Here is a 27498-nt window from a genome sequence, read left to right on the forward strand (position 1 = left end):
AATATGTTAATTATTTTGCTCAGAGAGTGATAATTATGTTGCTATATGCTAAGAATATGAAATCCCCTCCTCTAAATACAATGGCCTCATGGCTGAAGCAGCCCAGCTGTTCTCCCACGGGAAACATTCCCACAGCCCCTCGTGGGCACAGCCAGGATTCACAGGGACCAATCACAGTGCGCCTCCACCAGAGATGCGCCATGCAGTCCGAAGCGCGCCGAGCTCAACTCTGACTGGACAACTGTGGAGCCGCGACGCCACCACGCGCAACTCCAACAAAAAAAAGAAAATGCGCCACACTCACCTCGCGCGCGTGGAGAGTCGGACTGGAGCTGACGCGGTGATCACAGTGCGGATAAACTTTCTTCTTTTTGGTGTGTGTGGATGAATGCTTTTTTGGGAAAGCGTCATCTAGAGATCGGGTTAGCCTTCTAAGTGGGGATTCCTTTAAAAAAAAGATATATATGAATGGGATAACAAAAATCGCGAGAACTTGAATCGTGCTCCAGTTGCGCGCACGCACGGTTCAGTTAAGCCAACTTTGTGCAGCGTATAGCCCGGTCCACCGATCGTCCTCAATCCGCGCGAGGGAGGCTGGATGTGTGGCACGAGACGGGTCACTGAGCGCGCAGCGACACGGGAGCGAGTTTCCACAGCGAACCCCCAAACTCTCCGATGTCCCCGAACAGGATGATGCTCGTTGGACTCCTGCTCAGCGTCTTCTCGGCGGCGGGTAAGCGGCGCGTCGCTCACGTCTACCTGCAGCTGGTGTCTCTGGAGGATAGATTATATCATCCAAAACAAACACGTGTGCTGTGGATTCCCTTTGTCTTGTCTTCCAGGATCCAGAAGTTGAACTCTTTCATTAATTCCATTTCCCCAAAATGCAAATATGGTTGTTGATTTTTTTTTTTAAACAATGAGGCTACAGCTATACACAGCACACCCGATGTATGTTAATAATGATAATACTTTCTTATTATTCAAATTATGCACACTTAATCATGACATGGTAACTTTTGTAAATGTTTTGGGTAGCCTATCTTTTTTTAGTGAATATTTGCCAGTGTGACGCATTTCTTGACTTTTTATGATTCTAACCATACAGATAATTTATGTGGAGATAATCTATGGCAACAAAAGATTATTTTGTTTATTAGTGGCCAAAAAGTCACCTTTAAAAAAAAGAACGTTGTATCATGTCTGAGAAGTAGAGCTGCTCTTAATCTATTATTACACAAGGCAGTTTGACTCATATTTTAAAAAAATAAGAGAAAAGGGAAAATACTTTAACCATGAGACATAATATTCACCATTCCAGGTTTGAGTGGAACTTTTGAGAAGCCCATCAAAAAAACAAAAAACATTAAGAGATCAATACAACCTGTTTCATTGTAGCAATTAGCCTCATATTTCTACATACGGGTGACATCATGCAGCAGGTCTGTTATTCCTGCCTTGGACTCTTTCCATAAAGAGTCGTTCGTCTTCCCAAATATTGATTGCACTGTCTTCGGTTCATCGAGATTTCACGCATGAAACGATGTCCTCCTTCTCATGAAAGCTTCGGGCTGCCACATCTGTGAATCATTGGCATTTTTTTTACACAAGTTGTGCATTAGAAGTTGAAAGATGAAGGTTTCAACGTGGAGGAAAATAAAAAAATTCAAAATGGATACGTTTTATGAGTCACTGCACACTTTATAAGTCTTTGATAAAGAAGGTGATATTTGACATTTGACACACACACACGCGACTGCACATTTAGTTATAACCATTAAAGTCCATAATGGTGTGGCTGGACGTCTCCCAGCCAGTGGAGCGTCCAGCGTATGGATCTGTGTTCATTGCCATATTGATTTGTGTTATTTTGGATCATAAGAGTTTTTTCAGTGCTCAAGGAGGAGTTTCTTTTCATTCATTTGAATGAGGCTGTCTACAATTCATGCATCCTGATCCATCGGTAACACACATAGCCCCCCCCCCCCTTCCCTCCCCTCTGCAATACAAATACCGTCGTTGGGATTATTTCCGCTGCATTTAGGAGATTTTTTTTCCGACGCCAACCCATCAAATGATGAACGCTCTCTGGGTGAATGTCAAAGCTCTCCGGCTCCCGGCTGATGCTCCACATGTCGAACACACCTGCCAGGAGCCGTTAATTGAGATCGGAGTAATGTCAGATGCAAATGAGGCGCACTGTCATGCTGTTGATTTCCATCATTATGCGTAATTGCTACATAAATTATGGGATTTAAATTCTGTTAATTGACATCGTTAAAGATGGTTGTAATCCGGACAGCCCTCCAGGGGAGACTTTACACATCAGAGCTGCTTGGTTTGTCCCTGTCTCGGTGCAGACCCCTCGGATCTGTCTTATTTTTACTTTGTGATGTATCTGGACCTTGTGCAACCTAAACAATGGCAGAGGGAACAACAGCCTTCCCAAAAATACTGACGCTCCGCAGAGTTCAGGGCGAAGCGACAGCTTCATTAATACTTCTCCACGGGCCTGAACCACCGGAATGAAACAGGAGATTACAGGTTCCCTCAGAGTCCCTCGTTCTGCTGTCAGGACTCCATGCAGCTCAGAAAAACACACTCCACGGATCACGTTTGTGTGTGTGTGTGTGTGTGTGTGTGTGTGTGTGTGAAAAAAATTAATATGTATAATATATGAACTATTGTTTTCTCCGTTACATGTCACTGATTTCATCTAAAGCTCCACTGACTCTCTCTCTCTCTCTCTCTACCTCTCTCTCACTCTACCCCTCTCTCTCTCTCTACCTCTCTCTCTCTCTCTCTCTCTCTCTCTCTCTACCTCTCTCTCACTCTACCCCTCTCTCTCTCTCTACCTCTCTCTCACTCTACCCCTCTCTCTCTCTTTCTCTCTCTCTTTCTCTCCCTCACTCCCTCTCTCCCTCTTTCTCGCTCTACCTCTCTCTCGCTCTACCTCTGTCTTTCTCTCTCTCGCTCTACCTCTTTCTCTCCCTCACTCCCTCTCTCTCTCTCACTCTACCTCTCTCTCGCTCTACCTTTCTCTCCCTCTCTCTCTCTACCTCTCTCTCCTCTCTCTCTCTCTCTCCCTCTCTCTCTCTACCTCTCTCTACCTCTCTCTCTCACTCTACCCCTCTCTCTCCCTCCCTCTCTCCTTCTCTCTCTCGCTCTCCCTCTCTTTCTCGCTCTACCGCTCTCCCTGGCTCCCTTTCTCTCTCTCTCTCTCTCCGGTAATTGTTTGCATGCATCGTTCCAATCATCCGTGTCTTTTTTCTTCTTCTTCAAATTAATAACGTCGAAACAACATGGCAAGGCATCTGACAAATAATGCATGAGATCACATTCGAACGAGGCCCTGCGAGTACCTTTGTCCGATCGACCAATGGAGAGCCGGCTGTTGATGAGCGACATAAAACACGACTTTGACCCTTTGCCTCCAGTCCTCTGTGGGCTATTGTTTAAATCCCAGGACAGACTGCAACCGATGATTGAGTGCTGCTATTTTTAAAACTTCATTTAGTGGACGCGATTCAGCCGTAACGCGGTTGTCATGAATTTATTGGAGCTCATTTTCTCCGGCTGTGTAAAGTTGCTCAGCTCTCAGGTGGACTAATATCCACATGCCTGAGCTGTCTCGGTTCAGGACTATTTGATGTGCACACCGCGGAGGTGGTTGAGCGGCCTCGTGCACACAGGTTTATCCAAACCTTGGCTTTCTTTATCTTTCCCACTGTACCGTATAGACTCCTCTTTCCCCCTCTCTCTCTCTCTCTCTCTCTCTCTCTCTTTCTGCTGAGGCATTGTCTTTATGCTCCCTGTGCCTGTAATTCAGTTTCGTTTGGGACGACAGCACACGGAGATTAAATTGGCTCCATGCCCGGTGGATAGATAAAAAACACATAAAATACACTTTGTGATTATCTAATTATTTCACTTTTATGATTATTCTACTTTAAAGAATAACGCAAATTAAGGTTAACTCATACATCCACAATGTGGCTTTCTGAGTGACACCTGAACCTCTCGCATTCATGAAGACGAATTTGCATATCCCCTGCTCTACTTTAATGTATTTCTATGTGCTCTGCTTCTTGATTATCACATGCACACCAACAAAAAAAACCGCTCTCTGGATATTTTTTTGGCGCTTGGTAATGTGGTATGCACCAGGTAGCGAGAGGCAGAAGCCTGAAATATTCACAGACACCCTGACTGGCTGATGCAAAGCATACATGTTTTACCTGGAGTACAGAGGAGGGATGTTGCGCGCGTGATGTGGCTGCACAATCCAGCTCATGAAACGAGGCCTCGGCCGTGCTCTGGACACACCGGGCGACAAAATACGTTGTCACCTCCGGGTGCTTGGACCTCACGCTGTCAGAACACCTAGATTATGTTGAACAGGCTTAATCAATTCATTCTATCCTATTTTTTTAACAGCTGTTATTCCTTGGGACCTTTAACCTATAATAAAAAAAACATGCGTGTTGTGATTTTATAATTATTCCTATTCAGTTGAACTGTCCCCTCTATCTCTGCTGTACGCCATAATAATGAGTCACACAGTCTGAAGTGGGGATGGGACCCACGTTCTGCCAGTTTGAGGAGGCAGCAGGACGTAGTCGCTGATTCATGGTTCCAGAGATCAGATGAAGCTGAACGGGCAACAGAACACAGCGTTGTGATGAACTGACGGAGGGACAGAGGCTCTGGGCCGGTTGGAGACGGATTTAATGAGAAGTATGTCAGTGGTTGGGTGGTGCAAGTGATGGACAGGCATGTAGATGTAGGGGGGGGGGGGGGGGGTTGGTGGTCGTCTCTGAGGAAGTGGGAATGAGGCTGAAATGTGACAGAGGAAAGCCGCTTGTGTGGCTTATTCCTCACTGCAAGTGTGCCTCCTGTGGCTATCAACGCATGTGATGTATCGTTCTTTGAGGTATGGAACTGCATATCGTGGAGCACTTTGCATCTAATGGGACGGGGAACGTCGGCGGAGTAATATGACGATGTGGCGATTTACCATCATCGTTGTCGGTGTTCAGATAAACATCAAAAGACATCCTGGAGACTCCGTCTCTCTGCGTTTATTTCTCCTCACCGCGCTCTGCTACAGCTAAAGGCTAAACTGGTGACTCAGTTTACTGGAGGAATAAAACAGACTTTCATTGAATCACCAAGATAAGAACTAAGGACATATGTGAGAAACAGAGACTGGCAAAGTGGACATATTTGATTTTCTGCTCTTGAGTCAAACTTAACGTTACACTGGACACCAACGTCGACGACGCCAACGTCAACAACGTCGCCGACGTCGCCGACGTCATCGACGTCGCCAATGGCAATGTCACCAAAGTCAACGTCGTCAACGTCAATGTCGCCAAAGTCAACGTCGCCAACGTCACCAACTACACCAACGTTACCAATGTCAACATCACCAACGTCAATGTCTGCAATGTCAACGTCGCCAACGTCATCGTCGCCAACGTCAATGTCGCCAAAGTCAACGTGGCCAACGTCAATGTCGGCAATGTCAACATCACCAACGTCAATGTCGCCAAAGTCAATGTCGCCAAAGTCAACGTCGCCAACGTCAACGACGCCAACGTCGTCAACGTCAATGTCGCCAAAGTCAACGTCACCAACTACACCAACGTTACCGACGTCAACGTCACCAACGTCAATGTCTGCAATGTCAACGTCGCCAACGTCATCGTCGCCAACGTCAATGTCGCCAAAGTCAACGTGGCCAACGTCAACGTTGCCAATGTCAATGTCGGCAATGTCAACATCACCAACGTCAATGTCGCCAAAGTCAATGTCGCCAAAGTCAATGTCGCCAAAGTCAATGTCGCCAACGTGGCCAACGTCAACTTCACCAACGTCAATGTCGCCAACGTCAATGTCGCCAAAGTCAACGTCACCAACGTCAATGTCGCCAACGTCAATGTCGCCAACGTCAACGTCGCCAACGTCAACTTCCCCAATGTCAACGTCGTTAACGTCGCCAATGTTATATTTGATATTATAATTGGAATGTGAAAAATAAAATAACATATCCTAGATAAATAAAACATAAATAAGAACCACAAAACCACAAGAACACAAGAAACAGACTGGAGTGAAAGTGAAGTACGTTGCATGTATTATATATATATATATATATATATATATATATATATATATATATATATATTTATAGACAATAAACATTTGGCACACGGCTATGAAGTTATTCAGTCCTCAACAAGATGCCAATACGTTGATAATGTAAAACTTATTGAGCTCTGTTCCATATATTGTATAATAGGAAGTCATTATCGGGAGGTGTTGCAGTGTATCTAGAGGCTACTTCTAATTATGATAGAGAAAAGCTGAACAGCTGCTGTCACCCCAAGGTGCGTCTAGTTGGACGGCCGTGATTGTGTCAGATGCAACACAATCATTCTGTTCTGCAGTTAAAGACAAACTGAAAGCTGATTTTAGACGCCGAGCGCTTATCTGTCGACAATTCAAAGTTATCTCAGCGCGCACACTCGCCTGCCGGGCGAGGCCCTCCCGGTGTTGGCTGCTGATATTGAAGAAAGCTTCTCCGACATATGGACATAATCCCAAATCGGGGGACATATTCAGGCGCTTCGTGGCGGTAATTGAGCCGTATTTGCAGCTGTGTTTTCTCTCGGGCGCACGCCTCTCCTGCTGTGCCTCCCTTGGCATCATCCCACGACTCTGCATCTTCCACTTCACCCGATGCGCCCACTCTGCCACCTTCAGAGGATCTCCGAAACAATGAGGAGAACACAAGAGACATTTTTTAGAAAGGGTTGATCAGTATCAGCTATGAGTCTCAGTGGAAAGACACCAAACGTGGCTCAACGGCCCTCTGGGAGGTCCGACACTCATCACGCAGCGTTCCATTCTCCCACCGGCTCTAGCAAGCTGAACTAAAACCACCACGACTCAGACTTAACACCTGTCCCAAGAATAAGTCGATATTTTTTCATTGTACCGTATATGTTTTATTATGAACTACTTCTTATATACTATGCAGGTGAACTTGCATCACGTCATTAACTCACTCTGGTCCATCATGGAAGTCGGCATTTCAGATATTAGTGAAAGTTTCACAATGACTACAAAAAACAAATGCTTAAAAGTTTTTCCGCTCACTGGTGTCCCAGGTGACCCTCTGGATGCCGAGGGTCACCTGGGACACCAACGTCACAAACGTCGCTAAAGTCAGCAACGTCACCAAGGTTGCCAAAGTCGTCAATGTCGCCAAAGTCGTCAACGTCGTTAAAGTCAGCAACGTCACCAAGGTTGCCAAAGTCGTCAACGTCGCCAAAGTCGTCAATGTCGCCAAAGTCGTCAACGTCGCCAATGTCACAAACGCCGCCAAAGTTGTCAATGTCGCCAAAGTCGTCAACGTCGTTAAAGTCAGCAACGTCACCAAGGTTGCCAAAGTCGTCAACGTCGCCAAAGTCACAAACGCCGCCAAAGTTGTCAATGTCACCAAAGTCGTCAACGTCGTTAAAGTCCCCAACATCCCTAACGTCGCCAACAACACCAAAGTCGCCAATGTCGCTAAAGTCGCCAATGTCGCTAAAGTCGGCAACGTTGCCAAAGCCGGCAACATTGCCAACATCCATAACGTCGTCAATGTTGCTAAAGTCGCCGACGTTGCCAAAGCCGCCAACGTCGCCAATGTCGCCAATGTCGCCAACATCGCCAAGATCCTTAACATCACCAACAATGCCAAAGTCGGCAACGTCAACAACGTTGCCAAAGTCGCAATCGTCGCCATCGTCGCCAACGTCCTCCTTTTCGACTCTTTCCCTGATCCTTCCTTGCACCTTGGGAGCAGGAGAAGTTGAGCCCAAACCCCTCTGAGATGTTTTATGAGGTGGACGTATCAGAAAGATGTTGCAGTTGTGATCGAGGACGCCGTCGCGCTTTGGTGACCCCGGAGTCGGCATTTCAGTGATGAGTCAGCGTTTCACAATAACGACAAAAAGCCAAATGTAAAACTGTGTTTTTCTGGACGCAGTTGGGCTCAATCTCAGTAAATCCAGGGATTGCCCACGAGTCAACGTCAGCTGCCCTTCAAGTTGTCAGAAACTATACAACACTACTGATTTTCAGCTGGCATGTTCTAGTTGCTATAGTTAGTCTGTGCTTGTAATTTGTACTTAGTGTCTAATTGCGAATCACGATATCTCAATATATTGACTCCATCATGATATGATTCCATTTAAAGATAATAAAATACTTTAAATGTATATAGCGCTTTTCTAGACACTCAAAGACACTTTACATAACAAACAGAACAAAACTAAATGGAAAGACAAGAAGCAAAAAAGGAAACAACTGGAGAAGCTATTCAGATTGAGTCATGGAGTGGAGGGTAGGGTGCAAGGGTTAAGCAGGTGAAGGCGAGTTTTAAATAAATTAACTCATTTAATTGCCCAGCCCTACGCCGCACTCTGATAGGAACCTTTCATGTGACACCTGAGCACAAAAGACGAGCACACGATGGGAAGCTGTGTCTGTGATGTCCAACCCGACCGCACAGCCCGTCATCTCAGAAACATTAGAAACTGAAGGACACTTTAAAACTCATTCTCAGACGTGTTCAATCAGCACTCACACGACACACAACATTTCGACTCGCCGTGAGCTCCCTCTCCTTCTGTGAAAAACAGAACCCCATTGTAGGTGGAGTAGCTTGAATGTGATTGAAGACGGTATGAGCCCCGGGGCCGTGCCTTGAGGGCCACGGTGCAGAAGCAAGATGCTACATACAGATTTAGTTTATTTCCAGGGAACTGAACTCAATCACCATCATCCTCTCCTCCTATGGGTCTGTGATGGTCTGGATGTCAGTCTCTCTCCGCCGTGACCACTGACTGTTGAAATGGATCCACAGACAGCCTCAAACCTTCACCACAGGTCACGGTCTCTAAAAAAAGTATTTCAAGGGTTAACCTGCTATTCTGTTACCGCACGCCGGGCTATAGGTTCATTCACAACCTATATATATGCACTAATAACCACTAAACCACTTAAGCTGTTCAGGCGGCACACGCCCGTCGTTGCAGAGCGGTTATGTGTGTGTGTGTGTGTGTCCAGCAGTGTCATTCTAAGAGAGGATTAAAGAGCAGGCGACTAAATGACCAATCGTAAGTTTTTAACGCGAATATGAAAATGCGGCAACACACTTGGGCAAATTAAACAATATAAAGGCAATACATTTAAAAAAAAGACCTTAAAATTAGAAGGATATAGTGCTTTTAAATTTTACGCCAACGGTCATTGAGTCAAAGAATAGCGCCTCTTCAATGTCCTGTCATTACTGGCTTTTTAAAATTGTATTAATTCACTTTTAGTAATGGGTGTCGGACCATCGATAATTGATAGATGATGAATCGAAAGTGGAAGCCCTGCTGGATGATCACCTTCTTTTCTCGCTTATGGTAGAGAGCCCTGTCACAGATCTCTGGTTCAGAACTGGTGAAACGGGCTTGACAGCATTTTTCATGATGTTTGCTCTCATCATGATGAGATTACAATTTAATAATGGAACTAGCATGAAGTTTAAAGCCTTATGAACATGGAGATCCGGAATGGATCTGCAGGCCCACGTTTCTGAAAAGAAAAGTAATTTAATTAGAAAAGACTCCTCCCTTGTTAAAAAAAGGCTCCTCCCTTGTTAGTAAAGGCTCCTCCCTTGCTAGAAAAGACTCCTCCCTTGTTAAAAAAGACTCCTCCCGTGTTAGAAAAGACTCCTCCCTTGTTAAAAAAAGACTCCTCTCTTGTTAGAAAAGGCTCCTCCCTTGTTAGAAAAGACTCATACCTTGTTAGAAAAGACTCTTCCCTTGTTAAAAAATGACTCCTCCTCCCTTGTTAGAAAAGGCTCCTCCCTTGCTAGAAAAGACTCCTCCCTTGTTAAAAAAGACTCCTCCCGTGTTAGAAAAGACTCCTTCCTTGTTAGAAAAGGCTCCTCTCTTGTTATAAAAGACTCCTCCCTTGTTAGAAAAGACTCCTCCCTTGTTAAAAAAAGACTCCTCTCTTGTTAGAAAAGGCTCCTCTCTTGTTAGAAAAGACTCCTCCCTTGTTAAAAAAAGACTCCTCCCTTGTTAGAAAAGACTCCTCCCTTGTTAGAAAAGGCTCATACCTTGTTAGAAAAGACTCCTCCCTTGTTAAAAAACGCCTCCTCCTCCCTTGTTAGAAAAGACTCCTCCCTTGTTAAAAAAAGACTCCTCCTCCCTTGTTAGAAAAGACTCCTCCCTTGTTAGAAAAGGCTCCTCCCTTGTTAGAAAAGACTCCTCCCTTGTTTATGCTAAGTAGGGATGAAGTTGTGGAAAGCTCATTACACTCCAAAAAATGGGAAAAGCATTTAAGTAAAATACAATTTTTTTGATGACGCATTTGGTGAGTAGCGATGTGTAACATGACATGTATTGACGGTTTAGGTATGTGGAAGCTGTTTTGTATAATAAGTAGCTGCTGTGTTTACGTGTATTATACTTGGTTGCCGAACAGTTCTGGAGAGAATGTAATTAGCTTTTTTAACGGTAGGGAAAAGAAGAAGAGGGAAATCACTGGTCTTGAGTTCGTTTTCATAATTTATATATAATTATAAAATAGTTTTTTTAAAGAGCTGCTCGGCCTGAGGCGTGTGCCTGTAAAGTTCCATTACAAAGAGAATATGTGCAAACCGTGAAGAATATGTTTGATGTTAATAGAAAGTTTAATGTGAGGAGACGATCAGCGGATTGGTGGAAAGTGACAAATCTAGAGCTCAGCAGAAATGACTGTCAGCGAGCTTTAATCTGCAGAGTCAATCCTGAGGACCCCCCCCCCCCCCACACACACACACACCCTGTCCAGCTTGTTCCAATACACATTGTGATTCAATCAAAACTGAGATCGCTTTACAAACACTGAACCAGTGCCAAGATCCTCGTGACGCTAATGGCACACGATGGTGCAGTGTTTTTAATCAAACTGTGAGGGATGGAGGCGTTTGCATTTTTTTTTGGAAGGAGATTGGGGGTCAATCACATTTTTGATGGTTGGTGTTTATTTTGGGACTTGGCCCTAATCTACGAGTTGCTCTCGCAAATGTTTAAATAGACCCTCCTTTCATTTGCCATCTGCTCTTTCGAAATGATCTTTCTAAATGTATATTTATTGAATGTAGTTTTTTTAAAACTTGTGCTCTATTGTCCCCCCTCTTACTGGTTCCATTGGTTTTGTCCAAACGTGTAAGGTGTATTAGTTTCCACATTAGCACTCCTTTAACTGCACAGTTTGTAGGTATATATATATATATAAATAATAATAAAGAAAATAAAGAAGAAAAAAATATATATATATCATGCATTTCGAAACTGCAAACATGTAAAGTACACAAATCTAAATGTATACATATATATATGTATATTTATATATACATATATTTTACATATATTTATTTATATATATTTATATTTATATATAGATAAATATATACATATATATATTTATATATTAAAGCTCAAATATGCTAGTTTTAGGTCAATTTTCTGTATCTCATGTTCATGATCTGCCATGGTTGAGCCCAACAGGGTTCAAAGAAGTTAGAGTTTGTTATTTCAGTTCAATTTAAGGCTGCAACGGGCAATTAGTCCCTGCATCAATCGATACGCTGATTATTTTTCTTGATTGATAGTTTGGTCTCTAAATTGTCTGAAAATACTTTCATGCAAAATGCATCACATGCAAACACAGATGCAAAATGTGCATCGAAACTTCGTCAAGTCCGTGCTAACCTTCATCAGTTTTGCTTCACAAATTCTATTAATCACTGCAGTGAGAATCAATAGAGTGTACGATGGTGTGCACATCACAGTAAATCATCTCGCGGCTCTCTGCTTCCCTTTTTTCTTTGAAACACTAAGTCCATGTTCGGCCCAACGATTCCCTGAATACAGGCTTTACTGAAGAATGGGTTAACCCGGTCATTTACTGAAGAATGGGTTAACTCGGTCTTTCACTCAAGAATGGGTTAACCCGGTCTTTTATTTAAGAATGGGTTACGCCGATCTTTTATTTAGGAATGGGTTAACCCGGTCATTTACTGAAGAATGGGTTAACCCGGTCTTTCACTCAAGAATGGGTTAACCCGGTCTTTTATTTAAGAATGGGTTAACCCGATCTTTTATTTAGGAATGGGTTAACCCGGTCATTTACTGAAGAATGGGTTGACCCGGTCTTTCACTCAAGAATGGGTTAACCCGGTCTTTTATTTAAGAATGGGTTAACCCGGTCTTTTACTCAAGAATGGGTTAACCCGGTCTTTTACTCAAGAATGGGTTAACCCGGTCTTTTACTCAAGAATGGGTTAACCCGATCTTTACTCAAGAATGGGTTAACCCGATCTTTTATTTAAGAATGGGTTAACCCGATCTTTTATTTAAGAATGGGTTAACCCGGTCTTATATTTAAGAATGGGTTAACCCCTTTAGTAAATAATGGGTTAACCCGGTCTTTTACTCCAGAATGGGTTAACCCGATCTTTTACTTATAAATGGGTTAACCCCTCTTTTACTTAAGAATGGGTTAACCCGGTCTTTTAAGACCACAGAAGGCTCATTCACTTAAGGAATGCGTTGCATCTCCAGCAGGATGATGGGAGCACTCTGACAATTAATCATCACGACGTTAAATAATGTTATTAGAATAATTTTGACCCGTCTACCAGATTTCACAGAGCTGCTCTGCACAAAAGGTTTTGGTTATCAGTGTGTGTGTGTGTGTGTGTGTGTGTGTACACACACTGCTGATCGTCTCTCTTATCCACGTTAAGCCGGAGGGAGCGAACACTGAGAAGGAATAATGAAGACGCCGCTACCGCTAACCGATTATGCGCCGCTTGTTTAAATGAACCTAAATGTGGCAGAAGTTAATATTACATCCCATAATTGTCCCGCCATCATCGCCGGTGTGCAGGTAATCACACCTTCACGTCCCTCGGGGAGCCGTGGCTGTGAACATGACTCATACTGGGTTTTTTTCCTCCATCCTCTCCACGTGGAGCCGCCGCCGCCGCGGCCTCGGCTGGTTTCCCGCGGCGCCGACGAGGCGTGCGGCGTCTGTTTACGATATGTCGCGTGTAGCGGAGTGAGGCGGCGGAGTGAGACACGGTCCTCACGCGGCGCCGGAGATTACAAAACATGCAGCGGCGGAATTGGATTGCAGCCACGCTTTGTGCCGCGAGTCAGCGGGAGTTTACTCGAAGTGTGTGACCGATCCAACACAATGCGCCCGTGTGTGTGTGTGTGTGTGTGTGTGTGTGTGTGTGTGTGTAAGTGTCTGATGTATATGCTAATGTGCTGACGGATAAAATTGGTGCAGCTATTTATTCACAAAGTTCAAACATACCTCCATTTATTTCTAGATTGACATCATATTAAATGTCTTTTTTTTTCTTGTGCAGAAGTGACAGTTCATATCGCAAATTAGCACACGTGTGCACATTGCTTCCATTTCTAGAATCACATGCGTATAAACTCTAATTTGCGGGGACAATTATGTCACATTTGAGGAATTAATTTCCCCGAATGGCTCCGTCAGAATGCATGTTTACGAAGAGGGCTTTTCTGCTTTGTGTTTCTCTCGCAGCAACAATCGATATGAAATTGACTCGTAATTTTTCACTTTTCAGTCATACGAGACTGAACATTGCCAATTTGTTTTCGAGAAAATGTGGCCGGTACATTTGTACTTAACGACCCTGGTATAGCTTAAATACGTAGACTCGTACATCCAGGGAGGACGTTTGAGTAAAGTCACTGATATTAATGTGATATCCAGATGGAGTCTCTATAAGCAGAATGTAAAACAAAAGTGTCAGTCGGGTGGGAAATGTATATATATATATATATATATATATATATATATATATATAGTGGGTACGGAAAGTATTCCATCCCCAAAAATGTATTGACTCTTGTAAAAGAGATTTGTAATCTCAATGAGGCTTTTTCTTGGTTCAATAAAATAAATAAAATAAATAAAATATATATATATATTTCATGCATTTCAAATTTGCGACAATGTAAAGTACACAAAACAAAATGTGTATATATATATATATATATATATATATATAGAAAACTGAGACTGAGAGAGTCTCACCGGTGGAGTGGCACCCGGATGCAGTAAGTTCGGTCCCCGGCTGTTCAATTGTCCTTTTACAATAATAACCAGCTCCAAATATGTCACGTTGTCAAATGCTGGAGCATCGCCGGTGTAGGACGCATTCTTGTCCCGATGCAGGTACACTTCAGGACTTAAGTTCCACATCATTAAAAGTAAAGTTTGGCTTTGCTGTCGCTTCAATTAAAAAGTGTTGTTTTGTTTTCGTTCTATAGAGCCCAAATACTGCTTCAGTAAATATTATGAAGTATCATTGTTGGGCAGGCACACTGAACTGGAAGCTTTATCATCTTTAATCTTAACAGGTCTTTTGTTACCTTTATGGAAATGCACACTAACATATGAATTCCTTGACAAGCAGTCCCAGGATTAATATTTGAAGAACTTCTTGGTGGGAAACATGGCGAGTGAAAGGGCCTATATTTTGTAAATGTTCCCCTTGTTGCTGGTCCAAGTACTTCCAGCTAGCGCCAAAAAAGAGCATTCAAGACTTGAGAAATCCTCTATTTACAACCTCCCCGTCGGCTCGTTCAGTTTTCCGAAAAGCTTTTTAAATGTAACGCTGTTTGGCAGAAACAATGTTGGATGCACACGCTTTGCAGAAGCACTCGGCCCAACTACATATTGCCAAATTCCTCATCTGAGCTCATTTGTTGCGTTGTACCAATATCAAGTGTTTAAGAGAGTATCGGGAGGAGACGGCGGAGAGAGGGCAGGTTTGAAACTTGACAGCAGAGAATTCTAAAGTGTCTCGGCACGCTCGGCTGCACGGGCGAGGCTCGCTGCTCCGGGAGCATCGGTGCATATGATAAGAAATGTGAGGCTAACACACACGCAGCGCCACAATGTGAGGAGACGAGCCGACTGGAGGATCTCCTAAAGCTTTGATTGGCATCATCAGTTCTCACGTTGAGACGCGGTGCTGAAAAACACACGTTGCTTTAATATGAAGGCAAAGGTGTAAGAGTGAACTGTATCTATGAACAGTCCCAATGAGAAGAGGAGGAGACAATTATGAAATAAGTACAACCAGACATCACCCTACAGTGTTCAAATACCCAAGGGGACTCCGACACACAGAACCATGAAGGTGCCACCTGGAACCGAAAATGGTTCTTCAGAGTGATGCCATAGAAGAACCATATCTGGTTCCATAAAGGAGCTTTCAAACCAGGGTTCTTTAAAGAACCATTTCCTTAAAGAATTCTTCAAAGAACCGATAAAGGTGCCTCAAAGAACCTTAAGGAAATGGTTCTTTAAGGCACGATGTCTGGTTCCATGAAGAACCTTTCAAACCAGGGTTCTTTAAGGAACCTTTTCCTTAAAAAGTTCTTCAAATAACCTATAAAGGGGCCTCAAAGAACCGTAAGAAAATGGTTCTTTAAGGCACCATTTATGGTTCCACAAATAACCTTTAAAACCAGGTTTCTTTAAAAAAACATTTCCATGAATAGTTCTTCAAAGAACCTATAAAGGTGTCTCAAAGAACCTTACAATATGGTTCTTTAAGGCACAATGTCTGGTTCCATAAATAACCTTTTAAACCAGGGTTCTTTAAAGAACCTTTTCCTTTAAAAGTTCTTTAAAGATGCCCCAAACGGACAAATGGATCTTCAGTCGGTGATGGTTCTTCGTAGAACCACAAAGCCCCTTAAAGAACATTTAAGAACCATTATTCTTCTGTGTGTATGTTCCTTTAGGGAACAAGAGGTTTCTTCGCTCCTCCTATTCCACGTGTTCTCTTTACATGAACTCCTCTTCCTCAGATATGATCAGTGGTCCCCAAACTACGGCCCGCGGGCCGAATCCGGCCCGCCTCCCCATTTGGACCGGCCCCCTGAACAATACCAGAGACGCGTTCCGATTTATTATTTTTTTCACCTGGCCCGCTGCCGTTGAGATTGCAGTGATTGAGACGCGGAGAAAATGTGGAGTGGTGCTCTTCGCAATAGAACATCTTTGATGGGACGTGTCGCGTCTCGGCCAATCAGCGTTCAGATGTCCACAGCGTTTGGGAAATTAGGTTAGCTTGAATGTCATGGTGTGTTCACACCGGACGCGTCGAGAATTTTACGCAGCAGTCTCGACGCGCGTCGGAAAAAAAGTGTGTTCAGACCAGACGCGTCGCGACCGCAGAGTACTTCCACTTTTTAGTGGACTGAGCTGCTCTCCCACTGCGCTTCTCGCTGCTCTCTCTCTTCTTCTCTCTTTGATACGTGTCTCTGACTTTTCCACCTACGGCGGCAGATCTCCTCTGCCATGAAACACATATGCCGGTGTTACACCCCTACTGGTTTTCAAACCTACTGGTTTCCCTACGCGTGCGTTGTGTTCTCTTGACGTCTGCAGCGGGGCTCTGTCTCGCTCACCAGATTCGTCACACATTCACAAACATATTGCTGGAGATCTTCAAGCCACCGTTCATATCCATTTCGGCGATTACGATTGTATAAGTGAGCAGTGCATCACAGCCACGTAGGAATAAATACATTTTCGAAAAAGAAAAAGATCGCCCGACCTGGTTTCGATCTCTTTCACGCAAAAGGAGACTGCACTCAAAGACATGCAGTCTGTGCGCTGCGCCACCAGATATTAGTTTCAACTCAAGTAATTTATATATTGATCCATTAAGTCACATTTCTTATGTTTTCATGGGAACAGTTTGGTCGAAGGGATCTGGAACAACTGGTCATCTTGAGTGGATATTTACACTTTGAAACATGTTTAGCGATGCTTGTTCGCAACGCAACAACCACACAATACCGCACACAGGTGAGCACATTCTCACTAGCACCCCCCGGCTGGCCCTCCAGCAGACAAGGCAAACGTTATGTGGCCCTCTTAGGAAAAAGTTTGGGGACCCCTGGATATGATAGTCGGCTGCAGTGAAGGTCGATGGATTCACTTTGCTCTGGTGTCTTAATTACGGCTAATGCTGCATACCGGGTCGATCCATCAGAGCCCAGATACTGATGGACCACTGATGATGACATCATCCTCTCCTCCAGGTCGCGTGTCTGCCTCCTTGGACTGCCTGGCGGCGGAGCAGGGGTGCATTCAGGAGCAGTCGTGCACGGCGCTCTACCGGCTGCTGGAGTACTGCGCCGCCGAGGAGGCCGTGTCGCCACTCGGCCGGGACGCCCGCTCCGAGTGCCTGGAGGCCCAGAATGCCTTGCAGCAGCACCGCCCGCTCCGGGTCTGCAAATGCCAGCGCGGCTCACGCAGAGAGGAACAATGCCTCAGGGTCTACTGGACCGTGAGGTTCGCAGGTGAGGCCGGGTTAAACCATTCTGGAGTAAAAGACGGGTTAAACCATTAAGTAAAAGGCCGGGTTAAACCATTCTGGAGTAAAAGATGGGTTAAACCATTAAGTAAAAGGCCGGGTTAAACCATTCTGGAGTTAAAGACAGGGTTAAACCATTAAGTAAAAGACCGGGTTAAACCATTCTTATGTAAAAGATCGGGTTAACCTATTCTTGAGTTAAAGACCGGGTTAACCCATTCTTATGTAAAAGAGGGGTTAACCCATTCTTAAGTAAAAGACCGGGTTAACCCATTCTTATGTAAAAGAGGGGTTAACCCATTCTTAAGTAAAAGACCGGGTTAACCCATTATTATGTAAAAGAGGGGTTTACCCATTCTTCAGTAAAAGACCGGGTTAACCCATTCTTATGTAAAAGAGGGGTTAACCCATTCTTCAGTAAAAGACCGGGTTAACCCATTCTTTTGTAAAAGACCGGGTTAACCCATTCTTATGTAAAAGAGGGGTTAACCCATTCTTCAGTAAAAGACCGGGTTAACACATTCTTATGTAAAAGAGGGGTTAACCCATTCTTCAGTAAAAGACCGGGTTAACCCATTCTTTTGTAAAAGAGGGGTTAACCCATTCTTCAGTAAAAGACCGGGTTAACACATTCTTATGTAAAAGAGGGGTTAACCCATTCTTCAGTAAAAGACCGGGTTAACACATTCTTATGTAAAAGAGGGGTTAACCCATTCTTCAGTAAAAGACCGGGTTAACCCATTCTTATGTAAAAGAGGGGTTAACCCATTCTTCAGTAAAAGACCGGGTTAACACATTCTTATGTAAAAGAGGGGTTAACCCATTCTTCAGTAAAAGACCGGGTTAACCCATTCTTATGTAAAAGAGGGGTTAACCCATTCTTTAGTTAAAGACTGGGTTAACCCATTTTTAAGTAAAGGAGGGGGTAACCCATTCTTAAGTAAAAGAGGAGTTAACCCAGTCTTTAGTTAAAGACTGGGTTAACCCATTCTTATGTAAAAGAGGGGTTAACCCAGTCTTTAGTTTAAGACTGGGTTAACCCATTCTTAAGTAAAAGAGGGGTTAACCCATTCTTAAGTAAAAGAGGGGTTAACCCATTCTTTAGTTAAAGACTGGGTTAACCCATTCTTATGTAAAAGAGGGGTTAACCCAGTCTTTCGTTAAAGACTGGGTTAACCCATTCTTTAGTTAAAGACTGGGTTAACCCATTCTTAAGTAAAGGAGGGGTTAACCCATTCTTTAGTTAAAGACTGGGTTAACCCATTCTTAAGTAAAGGAGGGGTTAATTCTCTAGCTGCTGCTCCAGGTGATCCTTCTCTTCCCTGTTGCAGCGTACGATGAGTACGAGGTTTCTCCGTATGAAGAGCTGGAGGTGAACCTGAGGAACATGGAGATGTCCCGCATGGCCTCCATCATGTCAGGTACTGAATCCTCACTGAGCGGCACCTCCCCGCGGGTCAGTGTTTGACCTTTCCTGACGTTCCCCTGCTCTTCCTCCCGTGACCTCCAGCCGCCTCCCTCTCGGCGGACGGACAGAACCAGTGCCTGAAGGCGGCTCAGGACTGCGGCCTGTTCGAGAAGTGCGGCTCGCTGCGGTCGGAGTACGTGGTCGCCTGCACCAAGCGCTCCGCGGCGTCCGACAACGCCTGCAACCGGCAGAAGTGCCACAAGGCGCTGCGGCGCTTCCTGGAGCGCGTGCCCGAGGAGTACAGCGTCGCGCTGCTCTTCTGCCCGTGCTCCGACACGCTGTGCGGCGAGCGGCGCCGCAAGACCATCGTGCCGTCGTGCTCCTACGAGGAGAAGGTGGGCAAGCCCAACTGCCTGAGCCTGCAGAACTACTGCTCCAGAGACGAGCTGTGCAGGTGAGGCGGCGCGCGGGGGCGGGGCGGTGCGTTCAGGGCCCGCGATGAGGGGTCGTAGCACGGAACCACACGGAACCGAAGAAGTGAAGATATCACAACGGGGAAGCACCAAAATACAGAAAATATACCTCAAACACAGGAGTCACAGCAAACTGTGGGTCCAACACACAAGTACACACAGAACCATGAAGGTACCATCAGAGTGATGCCATAGAAGAACCATATCTGGTTCCACAAAGAACCTTTTAAACCAGGATTCTTTAAAGAACCATTTCCTTAAAGAGTTCATCAAAGAACCTATAAAGGTGTCTCGAAATACCTTAAAATGGTTCTTTAAGGCACCATATATGGTTCCACTAAGAACCTTTCAATTAAGGTTCTTTAAAGAACCCTGTCCTTAAATACTTCTTTAAAGAACCTATAAAGGTGTCTCAAAGAATGTTTAAAAAATGGTTCTTTAAGGCACCATTTCTGGTTACACAAAGAACCTTTCAAACCAGGGTTCTTTAAAGAACCATGTCCTTAAAGAGTTCTTCAAAGAACCTATAAAGGTGCCTCAAACGAAAAAATGGTTCTTCGTAGAACCACAAAGCCTCTTACAGAACCATTTAAGAACCTTTATTGTTCTGTGTGCAGTCTGTGGACCCCCATTCATTCATGTGTGTGTGTGTGTGCATACACTGTCAGCAGGTTGTTGTTGTTGTGCCCTAAACTGATCATAATTTACCATATTCACCTGGATTATGAGATTTATTTAATTTTATTTTTAGAAATATATCTTTTTGTGGATCGAATCTTGTTTTTATAAAGAAATTAATTACATTTGACCACAATGCAACAGAAACACATTAAACATTCTTCATATTCAAATGTGTTGAACCGCTTGGATTTTGTAGATCAGAAGTCAGTGAGACCTTACAAAACACGTTTTTAGCCATATTCATGAACTCATACTCTGATCTGACATAAATATGCAACACCATACACATATGTAAGTGATGACATGAATGTACAAAGCTGCTTGATGGTTAGTGGACAACCACAAGGCGGTAAATCTAGTTTCACCACGTCTCCAAAGAGAAGTGGGTGGTGTTACGCAACTGTCTATTTCTCTGTTTTTTATATTTTCCACTCTTACCCTCTGTTGTTTTTTGTGTTGTTTTTCTTCGCTTGACTCCGAATCCCAAAATGAGATTGTCAAATTGTTGTATGTGTGTGCGTGTTTCAGATCCCGACTCGCTGATTTCCAACACAACTGCCAGCCGTCCCCTCAGTCTGCCTCCGGCTGTGTGCGAGACAGCAGAGCCATGTGCCTGAAGGCCTACGCTGGACTCATCGGTGAGAACAAATACATGATAAATATATATATTATATACATACTATATATATTATATATAATATATATAGTATATAATATATATATATAATATATATTTAATATAGTATATATATAATATATATATAATATATATATACTATATACATACTATATATATTATAGTATATATATAATATATATAGTATATAAAATATATATATAATATATATATATATATATATTATATATAATATATATTTATATAATATACATACTATATATAATATTTATATTATAGTTTATATATACTATATATAGTATAGTATATATATAATATATATTTTATATAATATATATATATTATATTATATATATAATATACATATTAAATAATATATATAGTGTATATATATACTATATACATGTAATATATATATATATTATAGTATATATATAACATATAAAGTATAGTATGTATATATATTATATATACAATTCTAATTTTCTGAGACAGTCCTGTATATGTTATATACCGAAAGCAGCTTAAAGGACTTCCTTACTATCCTTACTAGGTGTCTAACAGAGATATTTAGATTAGATTATAATCACGTTGTTGCACAACATAACTCTGGGTTTAATACATGGTCAACTGAAAAAGGTCCAGTCAGCATTATTTTGAAAAAAAATTGAATTTCTAGCAGCTCCACAAAAATTATCCAGTTCCACATTATTTCCTTCAGTTTCTCACTATTTATCAAAAAGTAATTTTGTCGACCTTTTCAATACCAAGAGGTGACAGCGGGTCCCCGGGGCTCCGGTACTGTTGTTACGCTGCACCAAGGGAAATATTATGAAGTATATATTTTTTAAGTTTCACCCCGGAAATATGACTTTATTCCCCCTTTTCTCTAATCAGGCACCATCATGACCCCCAACTACGTGAGCAACAGCAGCACCGAGGTGTCTCAGTGGTGCACATGTGAGGGCAGCGGGAACCAATGGCAGGGCTGCCAGCGCATCCTGCACCTGTTCAGCAGCAACGCCTGTCTGCGTGAGTCACATGGTCACATGGTCACATGGTCACACGGTCACACGGTCACATGGCCACATGGCCACATGGTCAGGGCTGCATGTCCATAGTGAGGCAAAGACAAATGAGTTGAAGCTTTGGGAGGTTCTTACTTCAGATATGTGCAGCCTGCAGGAGACACTGTACATGACAGGTGTGTTTCTAGTTAAATTAATAACTTTCTCTTTGAACTATAGCACAAAAAAAGGTTGCACCTTTAGTGTTGTGCTTGTTTCATCTTGCTGATTTTTAATTAACCCAAATAAACCATTTAGTCAAATTAAGAAGTTAGATGAAGAGCCAAATGACCTGTCTATAACAACATTCATTAAAAAAACAGTATTATGTGCTACTGGATGAGTTAAAATAACGATGCTTTTATCTCTTGTTAACGAGTAAAAAGGAAAATCATATGTGCACATATGCACACACACACACACACACACACACACACACACACACACACCTGTAAAGTTATTCAAGAATCAAACGTGGCACATATTTAATTAGTTTTAATTAGAAGCAGCAACATATGATTATATGTATATATATATATATATATATATATTAGAATATGATTATTTGACTTAAACTCACTGGGATTAAGTTGCAAGAATAATCATCTTATATATATATATATATATATTTATAAAAATATGATTATTCTTGCAATTTATATATATATATATATATATGAGAATATAATTACTCTTGCAAGTTAATCCCAGTGATTTAAAGTCCAATGTTTCCAACCTGAACTCCTCTATAATAACTCATTTATTTATGTGACACAGAGGAAATTTCTACCTTCTTAGACGTCAAATCTGAATATAAAAAACATAAATCCTGAACGACGCTCAAATTGAGGATCGTAAGATGTGCATTTTAATGCAGGATCAGACGAGGCCCGTCACGACTGATGATGGAGAAGCAGAAGCGTTGAACCGTATCGTTTTCAACTGGCGTTCTCCATTGTGTCTCATATGAATGAGGTTTCCCAAAGTTACGAGGAGTCAATGAATCCTTTTCTCCAAATGTGACAAACGAAAAAAAGTGACTTTTTGTTGAAACCAGCTCGGATTGAAGGCGCATCATGAGAGCCTCAAGAAGCTCTGCTGACGTATAGAAGTAACTGCTTCCATAAAATAACTAAGTATGTGAAGACTGAAGCTGCGTTCACACCAAAAGCGTTGAGAAATTTACATGAGAGTAGATCCGGAAAATTCTCCTCATTCGCCTCAAGTTGAAATATTCAAACTTTGGCGAGAAATTCTCCCAATGGCAAGTTGCGAAATCCAATCAGCGTCGAGCTGCTCTGCCATTGGTTAATATTAATGATATGAACCCAAACACGAAGGCGTTAGATGTTCAGACGTTTATGGGATGAAGCAGAACTAGTGGTTAGTTCTTCATGGCGGATGAAGGAGATGATAACTGTTTCCACGGAGCAAAGTTACAGAGATAAGCCCCGCCCCCTCTAAGGCACGAATGAAGCGAGTAAGTCACAAATAGTCAAGCGAGTGAACTCACGCGAGTAAAGCTTTTGGTGTGAGCGCAGCATGAGGGTCAGAGGAGTGGCTGTAAAAACTAAAATAACTCGCGTTATTATCATAATTTGGATTTATTTATGAGTCCAGTAACATTTGGAAGGTCTAAAAGAGCCGAATGATGACATCATTTTATCAAAGTCAAAGTCTAAGTCAGCTTTACTGTCTCTTCTTCCATTCATGCAAACATACAGAAGATCTTAAAGTACGATTCTCTGTCGTAATAATAATAATATAATAATAGTAATAAAGTAAGACATTTGAACCCATCCATGTTATTCTTAAAGCTCTCAACCCGGCTGCAGAAGGACGAAGGGTAACATAGACGTGAGAGGAAGTGTTTCAATTAAATAGGATGTGTGTACCAACATTAATAAAATCCATCCGCTAGTTATTGAGATGAATCAGCTTAAACCAAAAATCCCATCTCAACAGACACACATCGTTTTATAACCAATATATTCAAATGTATTTCTACCCAATCACAGCCCAGTATTTACAGATTTTTGGATGTCTGTTGTAAAAGCCTCTGATGCCTCGAGGAGGAATGACAGCAGGCAGCGTGATGAAGATGGCCCCCTGCTGGTTGTGTTACAGGCAGCGGCATCAGCTCCATGGGGTTCTCTGCACCTCCTCCTCCCGTGGAGAACACCCCCGCGCCGGCTCCCCAGCCCTCCTCCCCGACGGCCCGCCCGGAGGAGAGGGGCCACTTTGAAACCATCCCAGAATTCGACAGCGTAAACACTCTCTGATTATCCGGCGTGTCGCCATCTGCCCGTGTACCGGGTAGTAACCGTGTACCGGGTAGTAACCGTGTACCGGGTAGTAGCGCTGTGTACCGGGTAGTAGCGCCGTGTACCGGGTAGTAACCGTGTACCGGGTAGTAGCGCCGTGTACCGGGTAGTAACCGTGTACCAGGTGGTAACCGTGTAACGGGTAGTAACGGTGTGTACCGGGTAGTAGCGCCGTGTACCGGGTAGTTACCGTGTATCGGGTAGTAACGCCGTGTACCGGGTAGTAGCGCCGTTTACCGGGTAGTAACCGTGTATCGGGTAGTAACGCCGCGTACCGGGTAGTAGCGCCGTGTACCGGGTAGTAACCGTATACCGGGTGGTAACTGTGTAACGGGTAGTAACGCCGCGTACCGGGTAGTAGCGCCGTGTACCGGGTAGTAACCGTATACTGGGTGGTAACTGTGTAACGGGTAGTAACGGCGTGTACCGGGTAGTAGCGCCGTGTACCGGGTAGTAACCGTGTACCGGGTGGTAACTGTGTAACGGGTAGTAACGCCGTGTACCGGGTAGTAGCGCCGTGTACCGGGTAGTAACCGTGTACCGGGTGGTAACTGTGTACCGGGTAGTAATGCCGTGTACCGGGTAGTAGTACCGTGTACCGGGTAGTAGCGCCGTGTACCGGGTAGTAACCGTGTACCGGGTGGTAACTGTGTACCGGGTAGTAACCGTGTACCGGGTGGTAACTGTGTAACGGGTAGTAACGCCGTGTACCGGGTAGTAGCGGCGTGTACCAGATAGTAGCGCCTTGTACCGGGTAGTAACCGTGTATCGGGTAGTAACCGTGTACCGGGTAGTAACCGTGTACCGGGTAGTAACCGTGTACCGGGTAGTAGCGCCGTGTACCGGTAGTAACCGTGTACCGGGTAGTAGCGCCGGAGCGCCGTTAGCTCCTCGCTGAGCCGGCACGTTTACGGAGGATCACCTGGAGGTGTTTGCAGGATGAGACTCTTTATTGTTGATGTTCATGTGTTCAGCGTCTGGTTATCATAGTATCACCGTTTTAATCCTCCTCTTCGTGCTCTTCGTCCTCTTCCTCCTCACACACCTGCATGTGATCAGGTGTGCAGTTCATTTAGAGAAGAAGCTTTTGGGTTTCATGATGTTTGTGGAACCCTGAAGACGATGCAACAAAGAGAGAGTAGTAATGTGTAGTAGTTTTTATTTTATCACCTCATTAACCTGCGAATGACAATCTCACACACATACACGCATGCACACACACATACACTCACACACATATATACACACACACTTGCACGCACAAACGCGCGCACACGCACGCATGCACAGACGCACGCACACAAACACACACACAGACACACGCAGGCATGCACAAACGCAAATCCACACATGCACACACGCACACACATGCATACACACACACTGCTGTTTGGTGTTTCCCGAGGACAGAGTCTGAGAGTCTCAGAGACTTTGAGTCTCAGATTCTCAGAGTCTTTGACTCTCAGAGTCTCAGAGTCTGAGACTCCACAACGATAGAATTGTTTTACAGAAGTCGAAGTCATTTATATTGAAGGCGTCCTTTAAATGTGGTTTTCAAAACCTCATTAACTAGAAGTCATGTTTCTTTGCATTAATATTCATAAAGCATTATGTCACAGCGCGGGTATAATGGGATGTTTTGGAGGGCGATAAACTTGCCAGAAGTTTTTTCATTTGGTTTCTTTAATATGTTTCTTTGATATTTGAAAAGCTCGGCGCTGCATTAGACGGCAAAGTCCTGCCAGACGTCTCCGTGTTGCGCTCTGTCCACACACTCAGACACTTAAGCTGAGGACGGACTGGCTCTGAGCCAAGTCTTCCTCAGATGGACGTCGGTGTTGATTCAGATGGATTTCTGCCCGGAGACGGATATTGTTTTCTGAGCCGCTGTGAAACACGACTGCCTTCATCGAGGCCTCCGAATCCGGCTTACTGTATGATGACACCGATAGGCAGGGGTTCTCAACGTGTACCCCTGGGGGTACGGGAAGGTACTGCAGGGGGTACATGAGATTTGTAAAACATATATTTTAAATGAGGATCCATAAAAAAAATTAAAAAGTGTTTGTTCATAAACATAATTATATATATTCTATATTAAATCAGACACTGATGGTACAGCGCTGTGTATTTAACCAAAAATGACTGGTTAGGTTTAGGGATGGGTATCGTTTGTTTTTTCCCCCCAATATCGGTGCTAAACCGGTACTTTTAAAACGATACCGGCGCCTGAACCGATACTTAGAAAAAAATGAGCACAAAACGACGATTGACAACGACGACATTAAAAATCTCTTCGGCCAGATTCCCTGTAAAAGCCGTTCTCATGGAGCACTGACAAAAAACGGATATCAGACGGTCGTGCTCGTAGCTTGTAGCTCGTAGCTCGTAGCTTGTAGCTCGTAGCTAGCGCTAGCTCGTAACTAGCTTAAACATGGTTATAATGACTAATTTATTATTTGCCATATTGGCACCAGTTTTCGGTACCCAACTCTAGTTAGGGTGTACATCACTGGTAAAAAATATATTGAGAACCACTGCTCTCATTGGACCAACTGTCATGAACAGTGTCTTGTTGTCATTGTTTACATCGTTAGAATAATGAAGCCCAATCATTAATAAACACATGGTTCTATTATGGAGGGTGGACACGATAAAAACAACACCTGAAAAAAACTTTTTTCAAATTTGCTGATTCAGCTAAATGTAGCACAAGTGTTACCTATAGGTTATTCATTCATGCGTTTATGTGGACTTTCTCTTATGTTAACTGGAAGAATCTCTCTCGCTCTCCACCACCCTTCTTTTCTTTTACAGATGGAGGACAGCGACGAAGAGGAGCGCGAGGATGAAGAGAGCGACGAATTCGACATCATGCCGCCGTTCTCCGAGAAGGACTCCAGCGCCGAGTCCGGGGCGAGGGGCAGCGGAGCGGCCGGCCGCGCCGCGCCGGTGATGACACTAATGCTGCTGCCGACGCTCCTCCTGGACCGGGAGCGCTGGAGCTACTGAAGCCTCCTCCTCCTCCGTCTCCCCCCCCTCCCCTCCTCCCGCCCGCTCTCATCATACTCTTTCAAAAACCCATCACTGCACTCAGAACGAGCCACAAAGGACATTTGCGAGGAGGAAAATGCTCAATTTTCCTTTCATTTTCTTTCATTTTTTCAAAAGTAATACCCTGGCTTTATTGTTATATTTGTTATATATATATATATATATATATATATATATATTAGGGCTGTGAAACGATTAACATTTTTAATCAGGTTAATCACAGGTTTCTGTGGATTAATCATGATTAATCACATATTACCGATATTCTCTGTATATTTTTGTGAGAACATAAAGATTTATGACAAAAGACGGATATATACATTTATACACAGGGGTGCACATAACTTGCTCACCAGAGAGACAGAATGACATGCT

At 43.5% G+C, this 27498-nt stretch overlaps 1 protein-coding gene across 1 annotated transcript; it reads left to right on the top strand.

Annotated features, from left to right (window-relative positions):
- The first annotated feature begins 409 nt into the window (after positions 1-409).
- On the top strand, positions 410-27229 carry LOC130191783 (GDNF family receptor alpha-4-like). Its single transcript, XM_056411476.1, has 8 exons — positions 410-733; positions 17205-17465; positions 18811-18900; positions 18990-19341; positions 20570-20679; positions 21576-21710; positions 23873-24012; positions 26887-27229. Exons 1-8 carry the CDS (start codon positions 676-678, stop codon positions 27079-27081), a joined length of 1341 nt encoding a protein of 446 aa, XP_056267451.1. The 5' UTR covers positions 410-675; the 3' UTR covers positions 27082-27229.
- Positions 27230-27498: the final 269 nt, after the last annotated feature.

This window comes from Pseudoliparis swirei, chromosome 3 (assembly GCF_029220125.1).
Source record: "Pseudoliparis swirei isolate HS2019 ecotype Mariana Trench chromosome 3, NWPU_hadal_v1, whole genome shotgun sequence".
In the NCBI taxonomy this organism is placed as follows: domain Eukaryota; kingdom Metazoa; phylum Chordata; class Actinopteri; order Perciformes; family Liparidae; genus Pseudoliparis; species Pseudoliparis swirei.

What these genes read in the sequence shown, in the direction of transcription:
- LOC130191783 (XM_056411476.1), top strand. Translation starts at nt 676, where the DNA reads ATGTCCCCGAACAGGATGATGCTCGTTGGACTCCTGCTCAGCGTCTTC. An exon ending in CAGCGTCTTCTCGGCGGCGG is followed by an intron (nt 734 to 17,204) that starts GTAAGCGGCGCG and finishes CCTCTCCTCCAG; the next exon opens with GTCGCGTGTCTGCCTCCTTG. An exon ending in CAGCAGCAACGCCTGTCTGC is followed by an intron (nt 21,711 to 23,872) that starts GTGAGTCACATG and finishes GTTGTGTTACAG; the next exon opens with GCAGCGGCATCAGCTCCATG.